Below are 18,763 nucleotides of genomic sequence, written 5' to 3'. Positions count from 1 at the left end.
AAATAAAATACTTCATGAAAATGAATGGTACTTACAATAAAAACTCCTTCTTCTGCAACTTATTCACATAATAAGTCCACCGACTGTTATCGTGGTTCAAACTCTGCCTATTTTCAGATAAAATAGCTCCCAATAGGGCGATATAGAAGGGGTTCCCTTTACAGATGTCGTGTAGTTTCTTGGCTTGACGAGGCAGCATGCTTACATCTACGTCTAAACAGGAGGCGAACAGTTCCAGGGATTCTTTCTCTTCAAAGTTGTTTCCGATCTGTAAGAGTAAACAAGTCTTAATAATAGGAAAAACTAATTTCTTTACTTATAATACGAGTTACATACTTTAACCAAAATCTAGGAGTAATTTTCTAGACGAAAGAAATTGGACCTCCTTTTGGGCAAACAATAACGATAGATAAACCACCAAGTATGCTAACATAAAACTATATCTAGTTACTAAGATGAGGAAGTCCTGTTTCTATATATTTAAAAGAAATCTGTAAAACAGTTTTTAAACCTGTTACCTGTTACACAAACATCGGTTATGAGCGTAACTGTTAATTATTATTAAACTGTTTTGCGTAGCAAAAACTAACGACTCTTTTTACAGCGCATGCACTTACAAAAAGTGATCTGCTGTAAAAAATATCTATCGCGGTCATAGTCAAACAACACTCTGACAAACATTACAGAACAAGACATTACGCTTTTACTTTATGATTTAGGGCCAATTGCACCAGATGGTTTGATGCAACCGGCCCTTAAAATGTTTCTTAACTTACCTTTATAATCTGGGCTTGGAAATTATCCACAACATCGGTGTCTCTCGTAGTGATGAGTATCTTGCACCCGATATCGAACGCCTCCAGATATCTCTTCTCGCTGACTTCATCTAGTACTAGTAAGGCGTCTTTTAGTACGTTTTCTGCGAACTGGGCTTTGAGTCTGTCTCTTAGTTCCTGTCAGTAAGAAAAATAAATGGTTAGTTAGAATAAAAATCATATCCAAAATATATTATATCGTCAGGCTGGCGCGGCGGCAGCTGCGCGACGAACTGCTGCAAGCTGCCCGGGTGCGGCGTAATTTCACCTTCACCGACGACAACCTGCCGGGCCCTCCACGTCGTGTCTTCGTGAACGAGCGCCTCACACGCACCAACCGCCTGTTATTCCACAAAGTGCGCGAGTTGTGTAGGCAGCATCAGTGGAAGTTCTCGTGGACGAGGCGGGGCCGCATTCATGTTCGGCAAGGTGAAGGAAAGCCTGCTATCCACATACGCTCTGAGACCGACTTAGTGCGTGTTTTTGGAGCCAGTCCCGTCTGAGGTCCGGGTGGTTATAGATTTAAGTAGGTTAAGTTTAATTGTTATTTGTTTTGCCTCTCTACTGTGGCACGGCAATTATTATTATTTTTATATGATAAATATGTCTGTCATTCTAAATATTTGTTATTTTATCATTCTGTGTCCTGTCAGCGTTGTGTCAATTGTCGGGTGGTCTGGTGTCTATAACTGTTTCAAGCATAAATAAAACGCTAAAAATTGGTTTGTACAATGCAGGTTCTCTTGGCACAAATCACGATAATTTTATAGCGGCTATTGCCCGGCAAGACGTTGATGTGTTGGCGATCAATGAATCATGGTTGAGGGCCGGTGAAGAGGGGCGAGCGCCAACTCTCCCTGATTACAGCTTTCGGCATATTCCTAGACCGCAGGGCGACCGGTCGCGTGGTGGGGGCGTGGGATTCTATGTCAAGCGTCACCTCAACGCGCGCACCTGGCGCCATCCCGTTGACCCATCGCATAGGCTGGTAGAGCAGATGTGGATCACTGTTACTCTCAACGGAAGGAAGCTGGCTATTGGTACGGCGTACCGACCACCTTGGATGGATGTTCAACTGTTTCTGGATGCTGTAAGTGACTCAATTAGTTCGATGCGTAGCTACGACAACTTAGTTGTATTAGGCGATTTTAACATTAATTTATTGAATGCGACTGACACTAAAACTACTCTACTTAATACCTTTACCACTTCTTTTGGCTTAACGCAATTAGTCTCTCAGCCTACACACTTCACTGAGACCAGCCAGACGCTGATTGATGTTGTATGTACTGACATGCAGGCCAAAAGTACAGCAATTGATCATGTGGGCTCCTTGTATGGTCATTGTCTAGTTGTTTGTGGTTTCAATGTGAAGCGTGAGAAACCGAGGCCTTTCTATGTTACTTACAGGCCTTTTAAAAATATCTGCGAAAAAGCTCTAGATGTGGACCTGCGGGGTGTGAGGTGGGACCTTATATCTAACCTTTGTGATGTCAATGACATGGTAACAGCTTTTAATCAACAAGTTATTGATCTCTTTGATGTGCATGCTCCTCTTAAAACAACTTTGATTAAAGCTCAATCATACCCCTGGATCACCGACACTGTCAAAATCATGATGAGGTTGCGTGACAGTGCTGCGTCAGATTTCCACAAAAACCGGACTGATATTACTAAAAAATATTACAAAGACCTTAAGTCAATTGTAAATAAGGCTCTATATTGTGAAAAGGTAGCTTACTTCAAATATAATATAAACAATAAAATTAATAACCCTCAAACTTTGTGGAAAAACTTAAAAAACACCGTGTTACCTAAAATAAATAAAGATTTACCAACTTCATTTAATAGTCCCGACACCATAAATAAACACTTTCTTAATCTGCCTGGAACTTCAGATGTTAACTTGTCACAGCTGACCTTTTTTGAGTTTCATAAGTTCAATGACTCTGTTTTCCACTTAGATACTATTAATTCAAATCAAGTGATCAAGCTGATTAAATGCATAAAATCTAATGCTGAAGGCATAGATAAGATAAATCTAAACATGCTCATTTTAACTTTTCCTTACTCAATTGAAGTCATTACAAATCTTATAAATACCTCCATTCTCACAGCAACCTTCCCCGATATCTGGAAGTTAGCAGTTGTGACTCCACTTCCTAAAGTATCTAACCCCACTACTCTTACTGATCTTAGGCCCATAAGCATACTACCTTGTATGTCTAAAATAATGGAAAAAGTTGTATGCTCACAGTTAACCGCCTACCTGGAAAACAACAATATTTTACCAGACGTCCAATCAGGCTTTCGAAAGGGTCGCAGCACTGTCACCGCATTACTTGATGTAACTGACAACATCTTGGATGCTCAAGATAAAGGTATGTGCACACTTTTAGTCCTCCTTGATTTCTCGAGGGCTTTCGATTGTTTGAATATAAACCTTCTTCTTTCCAAACTGAGCTACTACGGTTTTGATCACAATACTGTTAAGTGGTTTGATAGCTATTTAAGTAATCGGTCGCAAATTGTGAAAGTGGGTGGCAATGAGGGATCCTCACTTTTTTCTGAAAAGGCTGTAGTAACCAGGGGAGTTCCCCAAGGATCGGTGCTCGGTCCGCTCCTGTTTATACTTTACTCTGCAGATATAAGGTCACACATCACACATTGCAAATACCACATCTATGCAGACGACTTACAAGTGTATATATCATGCATGCCAGCAGACATTGACTCTGCTATTGAGAAACTAAACCAAGATCTAGCCACTATTGCTTCATGGGCCACAGAAAACTGTCTACTGCTTAATCCGAACAAAACCAAATACATTGTGTTTGGCAGCAGGCAGCAAGTGGCCGGTATCACTATTTCACAAGATGTTATGTTGTCAAACACTCCAGTTGAGAGGGTGTATGAAGCCCGCAATTTAGGACTTCTCATGGAATGTGGACTGCGTTATGAAAAGCATGTCGCTGAGTCTATCAGAAGTTGTTTTTATAAACTTAAGGTCCTATATAAAATTCGGCCATACATAAGTGAAGACCTACGCAGTCAGCTAGTTGAGTCACTTGTATTATCAAAATTGAATTATATGGATGTAGTGTTTGGACCTAGACTTCTTGCAAGAACAAAGAGACTCATACAACGTGTTCAAAATGCCTGTGCCCGCTTCTGTTTTGATATTCCGTTGAGAGCACACGTGACTCCTTTTCTGAACAGCCATCACATCCTTAAAATGAAGCACCGACGTAAATTTCACTTGGCTTGCTTGCTCTTTGGTGTGCTGAAGTATTAGTCACCCCCGTATCTCTTCAGCAAACTCTCTATCATCAAGCTTCGCGAACGCCGTAACGGGGGGATTCAATTGTTAACGCCGCGCCATATTTCTGCAGCTTTCCGAGGAAGTTATCGCTATTCTGCATCGCGTTGCTGGAATAATGTGCCCCCGCCTTTGAGGAACCTGCAAAGTATTCATAGTTTTAAAACCAAGCTCAAGCAGTATTTATTAAACCACCAACTTAGCCAAGAAAACTTGAGACTTGACACGAGCTGCCTATAGTTAAACATTCATTTCTTATCTTTACCACTTGTTTTTCGTTCCTTCTGCAGCATGATTATTTGCCGTTGATGTTATTTAATAATGTTCACCATCCTGTAAACTCGTACATTTGATATTTAGTAATTTAGTTATGGTTTCACACAAAATCACGTTTGTTATTGTCTTGTTATTGTCAAACCTGTCTTTTAGTTAGTGTAGCCACCGCTGGCGCTAGTTGCAACTAGCAATTGCCGCTTTAATGTACACCCATAGTATGGTTCGACCAAACGTTAAAACGCGGCGTGCGCGATCTGGTGTACGACTCTTTTTCTTTTTAATTAATTTGGTTTTTTCTGTTTATAATTATTCTTTTTATTCTATGTTTCGATCACAGTCTGTTGTTATTTTTCTTGTAACGTTTTCACTTTCATAACTGTTTGACCACGTTCTTGTATGTGTTTTGTATTTCTTCTGTCTGTTACCCTCCGTGAATCTTTCACACTTGATGGTCTCATCGGAAGATCAGCGCTGGAAGTCACCAGCAACACGCTGAGATGAGGCCATTTCGTGGCACTTCATTCCTTTCTGTCTTGTTGTTATTATGTGTATTTTGTCTTACCTGTGTTCACGAATAAACGTTTATTCTATTCTATTCTATTTTATTATTGGCTAAGTTTTATAAAAATGTGGAGTGTTAAAGCACGGTTTACTTTGCTTGAAGCAGAAAATGTTTCTCTTGTTCCAATATAACCATATTGTTTCAGTTGACGAAATTAAAATTTCATCCGGTTTTTCAATTGGTCGACGAATTTTATTTTTATGAATTTAAAACGACAAAACAGGCGCTCACCCCAGTCATAAAGAAATAATTACTAGTAGTTGTGTGACTGGTACTTTGTACTTCTGGGATCTGGGACGATACCGTACGTAATGTTGGTGACAAACGGTAAAGTTTTTTTCCACTATACCTGCCAGGTCCATTCATAGCTTGACAAGGATTGGCTGTCTGCGTTGGACCCGATGCTGGACATAGAGATAGAGGAATTCATGTAAGAGTTGTGCACGTACATTGACGACGACGCTTTGCGGTATAACCTGAAAGAGAGATAATTATTTAGAATAGAATATTTTTTATTCATAAACACAAACGAGACAAATTACGCATTATAACAGAAACGTAGAAGGAACGAAGCGTCACGGTCGTTTTATCTCAGCACGACGACTTGCAGCGCTGATCTTCCGATGAGACCATACAGTGAGAAAGAATGACGGAAGCTGCGGACTTTAACACTAACTTATTCTTTTTCTTAATATTATTTGTGAGAACATAAAACAGGGCGCCAATTTCTACGGTAGTCCGGACCACTAGCATACCTTAAAGAACCAAGATCAAAACTCACTTGTTCTGTAAGCTTAGGATGTCATCCTCAGTCTTGCAGTTCCCGAAGTTAAGCCAGAACACAGCTCCGTTGAAAGTAGTGTTGATGAGTTCGGGGTTGTACCGAAGAGCGCCAATAGCCACGGTAGTCTTCCCCAACCCCAACATACCATAGAGAACCAACTGTTGAAAACTCACTTGTTGTAACTGTTGAAAACTAAGGATGTTATTATGCCATAAAAACTCACTTGTTCTGTAAACTAAGTATATCATCCTCAGTTTTACAATTCCCGAAGTTCAGCCAGAACACAGCTCCGTTGAAAGTAGTGTTTATGAGGTCGGGATTATACCGCAGCGCGCCAATGGCCACGGAAGTCTTTCCGGAGCCCGGCATGCCGTGGAGAGCCAGGATTTTGTGTCGCGCGAGACTTCGGAGCTTGGTGACCACTTCATTTTCCTGTAAAGAAATGTACTGTTAGAATCAAATGATATTAATGCCAGTTTTTTTTTTTTTTTTTCAAAATAGATGATTAACTCTAATCTTTTAGCGATGAGATGTAATTTGAAAGGATTTTTTTTCTTATTGCATTTGTTACAAAACCCTAGCAACCGTAAAACTTTTCAGAATATCTCACGGTTTTAATTACGCACGCTGATTCCTCAGCCATTCTAGGGGTAAACTGATAAAATAACCGAGTCTTAACACCGCAACCCTCAGGACAGAATGATCAGGCAACCTCGGGACATCGCCTTTACTAAGGCTATCCTCGAAGCTGGAGTTAACCATTGGCTCATTCAAGTCTAACTGGAGTTTCTCCCTTAGCCAGTTGTGGTCTTTGAACAGACTCTTGATTCTTTAACCTGTGCCGTTCTAGAGACAAACTGATAAAGAACAAGAGACTTACCACAGCAACCCTCTGGACATAGTGATCCGGTAACCTCGGGACATCGCCTTTGCTAAGGCTATCCTCAAAACTGGCGTTCACCATTGGCTCATTAAGATCTAGCTGGAGTTTCTCCCATAGCCAGTTGTGGTCTTTGAACAGACTATCTACGAAGGCTTGGTAGGACGCGTTATTGCCATTCTGGAGGAGCGTGTCGATTAAGTAGCGGGTGCGGTCGACGCGGTTTGTCTGAAAAACAAAGACTATGTTAGTACAATTTGATAGATGCCTTCTAGCTCTTCGTGGGAATGGGAACCTATTGGTGTAAAATTACCAGGTTTGGTATGTGCTTCATGTAGTCATTGGTTACAATGACGGATCCAGCTTTAGCTGTCAGCTGGACGACTTTCGATGTTCTGTCGGAGCACACAAGTCGCGCGCGTTCAGAGCAAGGAATCTCCCTTGAAGTTACAAGAAGCGGGGCTAAAACGGCCAGGCGGTTTGACGTCCAGGTCTCGGACGATATCCTGCTAGAATCCCTTACCACCTGGCTTTCTGCAGTTCTTCGCTCCTAGTGGAAAGACTATAAAACTCACCAAGTTGGAAATATGCTCGATATCGTCGTTGGTGATCGCGTTCTCCTGGTACAGCTTGTCTATAATGTATGTGACGTCCAGGTCTCGGACGATATCCTTCTAGAATCCCTTACCACCTGGCTTTCTGCAGTTCTTCGCTCCTAGTGGAAAGACTATAAAACTCACCAAGTTGGAAATATGCTCGATATCGTCGTTGGTGATGGCGTTCTCCTGGTACAGCTTGTCTATAATGTATGTGACGTCCAAATCCCGGACGATATCGTGCTGGTGCAGTTGCAGCAGGGAGCGGTTTCTTTTGTCCATGGTGTTTGAGGCATCTGGAAACAATAAACGTATGTAATACCCCCTTATTCATAAAAAAGTTACTGAACTGTTTTGTCCCTTTCTGTCATGTTAACTTATGTATTTGTGAGAAAGGGACAAAACACTTTTTGAACTGATCAGTTCAGTACCATTTTTAAGAATAAGGGAGTGAGTCTGTAATGTTTTTTTTAAGGGAAAGATCGCGGAAGCTAATCTAAGTTACATTTTACATAGAACTAATAAGGAAAACCTGAGACTTTTTGGTTCTGAACTTAATACAGTCAGTCTTAAGTAATAGCCCACCCGTAGTTTATTTTAAAGTATTGTATATAACTAAGTCGTATATTAGGCAGTACAACTTAGGGCGCAGTCGCAGTGTTAGCATTACTTTTTTTCATCAAACTGTAGTAGAAAATTTAAATAACAACATAAAATACTCCATCATATTACGCACTATACATTTGCTTTAAAAGCTACATAAAGAGCCAGATACGGCCTATACGTCATGTCATCTCCCCGACCATATTATGAACTTTAGGTATGATCAAGTATGATTAACCGCAATCAATTGACTTTGTATTGTTTAGCTGTAAGTATCAATTGTACCAAATGCGTGTGAAAGGTGTTTGAAATGCTGGCCTGTAGTGTATCGAGTTAGTAATTTATAGATAAAAGTACCTATTTTTACATGTCATTAATTTCCAAAGAAAATAGCGATCTGATTGATCAACGTTTTAATGAAAATTAATGATTTCGGAGTTATCCTGAACATTAAAAATAAATTTTCAAGGTGGCCAGTTATTGGCAATTTACCCTACATTAAGGCTACTCTAGCTAAATATCACAGACATGTATAGAAATTTAAAAAAAGTATTGAATTGCAATTACTTATGGTTTTTCCCTGCGATCACGTATGGTCGTACGTCGCACGATTTAATCATCTAAGGACCAGTTGCATCAACCACATTTGACAGACACATCATCGTCACACAGTAGTCTATGGAAATTCCCATACGATAAAATTTAACGAATGCTTTAACGGTGACAGACGGTTTGGTGCAACCGGCCCTTAATCTTTGCTTTGTTACGATTACGACCCATAAACGCGATAATTACTAGGTTTAGGTTCGAGAGGCTACCTTTTCCTGACATTGATGATACAGTCTGTCTAGACTGTCAAGGACAACAATCAGGTAATTTACTCTAAAACCCATTAAATGCATTTTTACTATAAGACTAATGTTGTAGTGTCAAGATAGTGTAAGATTCTTTTCCCCTCACTAGCTCGGAAACACGTGTTTTGTCCTTTAATACCAGCGGGTAAAAACGCATTTTATCCACTAGTGGGTAAAGTAATTTGACCTTGAATAAAGTCAAATTAACTGTTTTAAAATTGATAAAAGTAGGTGAATCTAGTAATAAAGATGATTTACCACCTGTGGAACTACTGGAAGCAGTGATAAACGCATTTTTTTGCGTTGTAGTTTCCTCGCTATAGTGAGGGGAAAAGTTTTGTGTTACACTCGGGTGCAAATGTATTTTACTTCTCGTGTGTTAAAATACAACTTTGCCCCGTTGTATAACAAATAACTATTTCAGTACAGATAGTGCTTTTTTTACGCACTAGTGCGAGAAGTGGTCTATTTCTTGTCAGGTCGAAACTTCGGAGGGCCATCTGTACTGAAAAAAGTCGTACGATACACGTGCGAAAAGGGAATTAATATATCGCCACTCGTTTCGAACTTCCCTTTTTACGCACTTCTATCGTAATGTACTATTTCTCAAACATGCAATGAAATATTGTCTTTACGTTCCTTAAAATGGGCTGGGAAGTATCGCTTTTTGGGCGCAACAACTCGAGAGGACTGTAAAGGGATTTCATATTATTTTTAGGCCTAGGCCTGCAAAGTAACTTTTTTTTATAAAATATTGTCCTTTAGAGCATTTTTTATTTATTTCATTGTATGTTTGAGAAAAGCACTATACATGCCTCGGCGTGAAAACGGATTCCCGCCCTCGTATCCCTATATACCCACTTGGCCGGAAATCCTCATTTTCCCGGCCTCTGATGTAATGTACTATTATTTCATTTCCAGCCAGGTTATCAACTTTTATTAGAATGTTAGAAATTCAAGAGTCTAAACTAAAAGATAAAATTATAAATTAAACAAATTTTACTTCATTAACAGTAATTAAGTATAATTTACTTTGTAACTTTTGAACCTATAGAAAATTAAAGACAATCTTATGAACAGTGTTCCCTATCGCAATCCAGCAGTCTTTATTTATTGCTAACTACACAAACTGGTTCTTACAAACCCTGGTTGGCAAAAACAAAGTCCTAAAATAACCAAAACAAATCAACAAGTAGGTGCTTTTCCATAAACAGGACTAAAACTTGGCTATTCTCGGCAATAACTAGGATAGGAATATATACATATTGACATTTTAAATAATTTACCATATTTTTATTTTATTTTATCGCTTCATTTGACACTCTTATTGATTTTCTTATTATGTATTATTTCATAATTATTATTATTATTTTCGGTACATTTGAATTGTGATTTTGTGATATTTTTAAGTTAAAATCACTTTTATTATAAAATTACCATTAATTTTCAATACGCAAAAAAGAAAATCTAATCTAATCAATGCAGTTGCGATGCTTCGATCAGCAACCTATAATTTTAAAGTTTTGGAACCACAACACATTCCCACAACAAGAATTAAAAACAGAAAATACCACATGATTGGCATTTCATCAAGAACAAGTGCAGACTTGATTTTCACAGACGTTGCATTTGCAAGCTTACGGTTTCCGATAGCCGCAGATATCGATCACAGAAACTAAACAAAAACAAAAAAAAACGATTCACTCTTTCTCTAGGTCAAAAGTTCGCGATTCGCAATCTTAAACTACTGCAGGCTAAAACTGATGAACTTTTTAATAAAAGAAAAACTGTTTACTTTTACTTAGGTTCTTTTTCCTCAAAGACGCAATCGCAAGCTGCAGTTGTCGCGATTTCTTCGATCGGCGGGTCCGATCCTGATGACTCATCGAACGTGCTACCCAATCAGCGGTCGGCCAAAAACTGAGTAACTGACCTACTGTGCGTTATCCCTACCACTTCAGGTTCATGGAAGATGTTTAGGTAATCATTAAATTGCAACAAAAGCATTTTTGTAGTAGCGAGCGTAGCGAACTAGCGATGATTGTCGTAAGAGAAATGCACACTTTGAAAGTTTAGGTAGCAGGTATTAGGTAACTAATTTAGGTATGGGGTAACTAATTTAACTAGACAATGATCCGAAATCAAAATTGGTATTAAAGTAGGCTCATAATAGTAAAATAGGACGACACATGTTGCCACTTTTTATTATCTGCTCTTTTATTATAAAATTACCTTTGTTGTTATTTGTATACTCTGTCAACGTGTTAATCACATTCGTACGTAGCTGACTGAACACTTAGTTTAATTTTTCTACAGCACACTTGAAAAACAGGAATCTTCACAAATTACAACACACTCCCGATCACAACGGCTGCCAAGTTCAAACTACAAAATTATCACTTTAAAACATGCGTAAACACCCAAAACTACGGAGAGTTAAAATTACAAGAACAAACGCTGTATTTCAACAGCCAATTGTGCGCAAAATGAGCCTCAAAAGCCTCATTTTTCTTGCGACCTTCTTCGAGACGCCGCCTACATACTAAATACACTAATTTACTAAAATGTTGTCTCTAATACACACTATTTCCCAGTATATTTTGCCCCTCGAGACAGGTTAAAAACGTAGTCCTCTACAAATTATTTCCGATAATCGCACGCGATTTAGAATACATTGCGGAATTTAATCGATCGATTGAATTCGCTGCTGCTTCTAAGCTAACAATCATCAAGGAGCTTAAAATTTGTTCGTAGATCAAAATACACTGGTCCTACCAAAGCGATGTTGTTATAGAATGCCAAAGCGTATTCAAATGATTCGGCAGATCATTGCCAAGGACAGCTCAGATGCTGTGACGTAAGGTTCTGTCGTATTGATGTGTTCATCGTGAAGCTATTTATAATGAGAAGTGAATGACCTGTTAACAGTGACGGAGTTGCTAAGTGATAACATAGTAGAGATTCGCCTTATCAATACGAAAAAAAACGGTTAAACGTAGTTGGAAATAATATGTCGCTACACGTAGATAATTGAGAGGATGAATGAAAGCTAAGAGGACCCCGCATATTTAATAGATTGTAATGAAAGATGGATTCATAAATGAACATTATTTTCTCGAAAAATGTTCTTGGAACTTGGGAAAATCATATCAAGGTTGTCATAGAAAACAATGGACCTTAATAACAGCAAAATACGTGTATCTGCAACGTTGTAAATAGGAATTAGTAACCACTAATTGACCCCCTTGAGACAGACGTGATAACACACGTAATTATATCAAAGGATGACAAAGTCGATCGAGATAGCGTGACGTCATAGTTTTAATTTCTATAACTTGAAAATTGCAATGACGATAACCGATAACATGTCAGTGACGTCAGTCGTTGACGTGAAGAACTTAGTCCTTTTATTGTAGTTACACAGTTAGTTGGTTGAATGGTCAAATATACCAAAACAAACCGTTTGTAAACTGCTAATGGTAATAGATCATAATTATAAGGTAAAGATGTAGTAGGTACATAAGGTACTTATTTCCCTAATTCCCTACTTAAAATAAAATAAATATTATAGGACATTCTTACACAGATTGACTGAGACCCACGGTAAACTCAAGAAGGCTTGTGTTGTGGGTAACAACACTCAGACAACGATATGTATACAAATATGTACTTATACACATAGAAAACATCCATGACTTAGGAACAAATATCTGCGCTCATCACACAAATAAATGCCCTTACCGGGATTCGAACCCGGGACCGCGGCTTAGCATCAGGCAGGGACACCCGCTAGGCCAGACCAGTCGTCAAAATATCTTCTATATAAACAAACTCACTTCTAATTTTAATGACCTAAATATTTCATTGCACCAGGAGATCTGGCGTGCGGCCAATTTTTACGATCATCACAAACATAAACACGCACTTATTGTAGACAAACAACACTTGATTAGTTTTATTTGTTTGGTTGGTGTGATAACCGAATTATCAAAATGTTTGTAAAAACTAATTCCCACTGGTCCCGAATTTTAAAATAAGGGCATCTAATAAGTGCGACTGTGTTTGGTGGGAAAAACCGAATTATGGCCGGAAAATCTCGCAAATTGTGTCGTATAACTCGAATACCTATACTTATGGGTATTACCGGTTTTTATCTGAAGGGCATAGGTACCAAAAAAATGCTTGATAGACCACTAATAGTCGGGACTTCGTCCGCTTTCCGATTTCTGATTGAGTTCAAACTTAACTTGCCATATGCCTTATACAAATCAATCAGGAAACAAGGAAAATATATATATATGAAAATGGAGATGGGTGGCCATACAGTTGTTGTCTAGAAAATATATGTACAGTCAGCAATAAATGATTGAAACAAAAATGGAATTTAATAAAAACATTGATTTTAATCGAAATCTGCCTTTTTTCTACTCCTACTTTTTAGTTTTGTTATCATGTTGTCGACGTGTCGTAACTTCGTAAGATCATAGCTATATTACAAAGAGCATACGAAACTCTGTTTTGGTCCTAAGTCAAAACCCGAGGTAGCAGACCTTCCAAGCAAGGTGCCAATCAACTACCAAAGTTAGATCGACTGCTGTTTAAACCTCATAGGTCTACCAAAGATTTATGTAGTGTTTTCTATCTCTATAGTACTACAAAAGTCAACAACTCATTATCTGTCCCTGTCACTATGTCACGGCCACTTTATCAGTCTGACCGAGTAGGCAAATGGTGCCGACACCTGACCATGTAGGTATTTAAACTGGTCAAGAACATGCCTGGTTGCACGTGAAATAGATTCTGGAAAAAACTTATGAGTAATGTTTGTTTTATTCCATTTGTTATTTTATCCTAATTTAAATTATTTGTTTGATATAGACATGCAAAAAAAAGTATCTTCCTGGAAGGGTCCTATAGGAAAACGTCGCAGGGCACGAGCTCACACAAGATGGGTAGACGACATCATCAAAATCGCTGGCCCTTCGTGGATACAAGTGGCCCAAGACAGAGAGAGATGGAACCGTTTGGAGGAGGCCTATACCCAAACTGGGGTTCTTGCAACAGAACCGAACCATTAAAGAAAAAACTGTAACAGTAGATAAATTTATTTTTGCAAGAAATAAAAGGCTTTTTAACCGACTTCAAAAAAGGAGGAGGTTCTCAATTCGACTGAATGTTTTTTTTTTTTAATTTTTTTTTGTATGTATGTTACTCGATATCTCCGAGAATTGTGGACCGATTTTCAAAATTTTTTTTTGATCGAACGGGTATAACCCCGAGATGGTCCCATTGGCACCAAGTCGGGGTCTGATGATGGGATCTTGGAGAAATCGAGGGAACTCTTCAAATGTTATAGGCACATGTAATGTTTTTAATGTATTTTTCAAAGGTACACCAGTATTTACGCCTGATGGTAATAATTTTATGTGGCTGAGCTGATGATGGAAGGTCAACTCCTCAATGGTTAGGAGTTAAAGGATAATTCTTTCACTACTGTACATATATTCGGATTGATACATATAATATCAATAGGAACCACTAAAAATCAACAAATAAATAAACTTTTTAACAAAAAATAAAACCGCCTTCAAAAAAAGCGCGTTACAAAACACGTAGAAACTAAAAAGCAAAAAATAATAAACCTTTGAATTCTGATTTCTTATCGTATTGCAATAATCTAAACATCCAAATTATAAACAAATCAATTATTTTTGGAGTCGGGGCCAGCCTGAGTATGGTTGGGTGGGGCCAAACAGGCAATATAGCAAGGCGACGAACAGGTCTGGCACCGACTACAAAAATAATTGATTTGTTTATAATTTGGATGTTTAGATTATTGCAATCCGATAAGAAATCTGAATTCGAAGGTTTATTATTTTTGGCTTTTTAGTTTCTCCATGTTTTGTAACAAGCTTTTTTTTTGAAGGCGGTTTTATTTTTTGTTAAAAAGTTAATTTATTTGTTGATTTTTAGTGGTTCCTAGTGATATTATATGTATCAGTCCGAATATATGTTCAGTAGTGAAAGAATTGTCCTTTAATTCCTAACCATTGAGGAGTTGACCTTCCATCATCAGCTCAGCCACATAAAATTATTACCATCAGGCGCAAATACTGGTGCACCTTTGAAAAATACACAAAAAACATTATATGTGCCTATAACATTTGAAGAGTTCCCTCGATTTCTCCAAGATCCCATCATCAGACCACGACTTGGTGCCAATGGGACCATCTCGGGGTTATACCCGTTCGATCAAAAAAAAAATTTTGAAAATCGGTCTACGATTCTCGGAGATATCGAGTAACATACATACAAAAAAATAATAAAAAAAAAAAACATTCAGTCGAATTGAGAACCTCCTCCTTTTTTGAAGTCGGTTATTTATTTTATTTTTTATAGACATGCAAAAAGTTTTTGTTCAACCATTTTTTTTTTAATAATTTGCAGCAAAAGAGCAGACAAGCCGCCTGATGGGAAGCAGTCATCTCTGCCCATGGACAGAAGCAACATCAGGGGAGACACTTATACCTAAGAATACTAATATGGTCCTTCACTTCACAACTGCTTTTCTTGCTTCGGTGTTACATTTGCAACATTAACAACGTACCTATGCTAATAAAATACCTAATTGAATCCTTCTTTAATTTAAGAATAATAAAGTAGGTACATACCTTTTAAAATTGATTAAATTATAATTATACCTAGATATTTTTCTAGCACGAACGAAGTGACACTAGTGACTTCCTTCCGATATTTAGTTCATCGATAACTTACCTATACATTACAATATGTCATTAATTATTATAATTATGTCATTAATTATTGCCGTGGCACTGGATCTTGAGTAGTTTCATGTGCTCTGCCTACCCCGTTTAGGGAATATAGGCTTGAATTTAGGTGTATATAACATTATTGTTTTATACAAATGTCACATGTTTGAAAATAAATGGACAATAATAATAAAACGAACCATATTTTAATAGTTTACATAAGTTTTTAAATTGTTATTCAAGATTTTATAGGTTATTATTAGGGATAATTATTAACCTTATGTAAGGCTATTTTATCGATAAAAGGATTGTCGATGTTTTTATTTTGTCAAGCACTTACAACTTGACGTTCGTGCCAGAAAAATATCTAGGTATAATTATAATATAAAAACAAACAATTATTACAATTAATCACTTAAGGAAAAACTTGTAAAAACGAAACCTAATACTATTAGTAATTGTTTATCATTGTTTATAAACAACCACTATAGGATCAGCTGTCATTTACCCTGTCATCAATATAAATTCTAGAAACTCATTCAACAGAGATTCTATAGGTTCTTGTCAACTTTGTTTCCAACAAAATATAAATATTACAAATTTAATAATGTTGAACTAAACAGCTGACTACGAACGAACTATGCAATGAATGAATGGGCAACGAAGAATGGTGTGGAAGCCTGCTAATACCTGCGGTCGTGGCAAGCCGCCCCTCAGATAAAGAGGTGACATCTCATCTGCCAACTAGCTGGCGAGAACTGGATGCGGATGGCGTACCGACAAGCGTGGAGGAATGGAGAGGAGGCCTATGTCCGAAGATGGGCGCTTTAAAGGCTGCTATATGTAGATATATAGATAGAAACAGCTGGCTTGATATACACGGTGTAACATTGAGGGAACCGATAGATTTTAACTACCCATTTCAGAGGGCAAAATAAAGATAAAATGTTATATGAAGATAAAATGTTATAAAAAGAAAAAAAAAATTCTGTGTAATTTTTTTTGTTGTTTTGGAAGCATTTTCACATAAAAAGTAAATGTTATTCGTAAAACGTGAAACTGGCACTTCAAATAAAAATAACCATTTTTTTTCTAAAAAAATACTGTTTTGCAATGAGTAACTAGTTATTTTTTGACATCTATCAACGAGAATAGTTAGATTATATCCGATATTGGCATCATCGCCATCAAAATAGTGTTTTGTTCTGAGAAATAATAAGTAATTGTTATTTTTTTAATTACTTATAACTCTGAAAGTAGGAGAATTCCAGAAAAGTTTATATGACATTTTACTTTTCTAATATGACGAGGAATATGCTGTTAAAATTATTCCGTTTCCTTATGATACACTGTGTATATTTACTCAACCATAAAAATGCTGTATCTGACCTTTCCTTTCCTTAGCTGTATCTAAAATTCAATGTAGATCATTAACAAAAGTTGTAGACCACAATTAAAGCAAGTAAAAATTGAGTCAACTGTCCTCAACTAGTCATTATCATTAGCAAAATGATTGAAAGGACTAATGAGATTCAGATAATCATACAAGATTCAAGATTGTGCCTTGTTAATTTGGTTTCCTAATTGTTAAGTTCAAATGTGTCATTTTACAGCAAAACGTCCCACTTTGTTGCTTGCCATAAGAATGTTTTTACCGGTTACTCACATGACAATACAAGCAAATATCATCCTTATCTTAACAAAGAGGGATGTTTCACTAAACTCCTACACAAATGTAAGTTTAAATAATAAGCACCTGGTGATATGTTGACATTGAGTAATAAATAAGATCTAAGCGCTTTTCTTGAGTTCAAAATGATACTACAAGTCTTTGAATTTGTAGGACTTGGCGGAGAGCTGTCGTAGGTAGCAATCACAATAGATCAGGCGCAATGAAGCCTTACATAGCCCCTAGAAAAGAAAGAAGAAAAGCGCTTCTCCACCAAATAACTACATATCAGTTTGTGGAAGAAACACAACAGTATGCCTGATCACTTGAATCAAAGTTATATTTTTTTACAGTTTTATTATTTATTATACCATTTCCAACTGTCTATTTTATTTTTGAGGTCTATTTTTTTTACGACCGGTCTGGCTCAGTCGGTAGTGACCCTGCCTGCTAAGCCGCGGTCCTGGGTTCGAATCGCAGTAAGGGCATTTATTTGTGTGATGAGCACAGATATTTGTTCCTGAGTCATGGATGTTTTCTATGTATATAAGTATGTATTATCTATTTAAGTATGTATATCGTCGCTTAGCACCCATAGTACAAACTTTGCTTAGTTTGGGGCTAAGTTGATCTGTGTAAGGTGTCCCCAATATTTATTTATTATTTATTTAAACCAAGAATTTGCTTAAATGTTTGTTGTTATTCCTGCTTTGGTTTTAATTATTTTATATTTGATATATACAGATATGATTTGAATTGAGACCAGCCATAACATGACCATTTAACAGTATAAACATGACAAGTAAGGCCTTAAACTGATCCATGACTCATATTTTCTATTGTTGGGTTCCAAAACGGGTTTAATCTCTTTTTAGTCGCAATGCCTGACTCAAACTGATTTATTTTCTGTTATGAAACAAAGAAAATCTGTAAAATGTTGATTTCTTTGTGTTTTATTTTAAGTTAAATATGAATTATTAACTGACTACATTAAATTTTGTATTGTTAAACAATATTAAGCTTATAATTTAAGAGCAGCAATTCCTAGTAGTTCTGTTCTTTGTCAAGGAGTTAGAAATATTAAAGAAAACTTGGCTTATAAGTAGATACATTTGTATTGGATAACACATTTCCTGAAATGCCTTTGTTACAATAAAACATTTACAAGCTGAACAATTTTGTAAGTTGTTATCATGTAACAGTAATGATATCTTCATAAAGAACTTCCTATTTCATTCACGTTTTATCACGACTCGAATAAATAATTGCGACGTAAGAATTATTAGAGCAAAACTTCATAGGGGTGCAAAACATAGCATGACATGATTACACTTTGAAATGCAGCTTTTTATACACCAATGTTTCCGAGTTTTGATCTTACATAAAAGGGAAATTACTTCATGAATACATACTACATTATGTGATTAGTTTAGTGTTAAGTCCTTGTTGTAACCGTTCACAAAGTTTCAAATAAACAACAAAAACTTACCCCGCGATGGCAACCGCAATCCAGGACTTATTTATTTAGCTTGAAAACACATCACAACAAACGTTCCTGTAATCATCTAATGAAAGGGCTTAATTCAGCACTAAAAAAAACTAAGCAACACAAACAAACAAGTGTATTATTCGATG

General features: G+C 37.0%; 1 protein-coding gene across 3 annotated transcripts in view; it reads right to left on the bottom strand.

Moving 5' to 3' along the window:
* Window positions 1-18,753, bottom strand: part of LOC125229389 — a 40,419-nt gene extending 21,666 nt beyond the window's left edge. Inside the window, exons 1-7 of one of the 3 annotated variants that reach the window (XM_048134210.1) lie at window positions 18,618-18,753; window positions 7,377-7,528; window positions 6,637-6,864; window positions 5,980-6,188; window positions 5,322-5,448; window positions 777-953; window positions 36-268 (exon numbers count right to left, since the gene is read on the bottom strand). In XM_048134210.1, the coding sequence (XP_047990167.1) occupies window positions 36-268; window positions 777-953; window positions 5,322-5,448; window positions 5,980-6,188; window positions 6,637-6,864; window positions 7,377-7,514 (1,112 nt within the window). In that variant the 5' untranslated portion in view covers window positions 7,515-7,528; window positions 18,618-18,753. Of the gene's footprint in view, window positions 1-35; window positions 269-776; window positions 954-5,321; window positions 5,449-5,979; window positions 6,189-6,636; window positions 6,865-7,376; window positions 7,529-10,484; window positions 10,596-10,921; window positions 11,045-18,617 lie in introns of those variants that run through there. The other 2 variants (XM_048134212.1, XM_048134209.1) reach the window with 2 other exon arrangements.
* Window positions 18,754-18,763: the final 10 nt, after the last annotated feature.

Source organism: Leguminivora glycinivorella, chromosome 9 (assembly GCF_023078275.1).
Source record: "Leguminivora glycinivorella isolate SPB_JAAS2020 chromosome 9, LegGlyc_1.1, whole genome shotgun sequence".
NCBI classification, from domain to species: domain Eukaryota; kingdom Metazoa; phylum Arthropoda; class Insecta; order Lepidoptera; family Tortricidae; genus Leguminivora; species Leguminivora glycinivorella.
The sequence above is the reverse complement of the archived record's forward strand: the minus strand, read 5'-3'. Positions and strand labels throughout refer to the sequence as shown.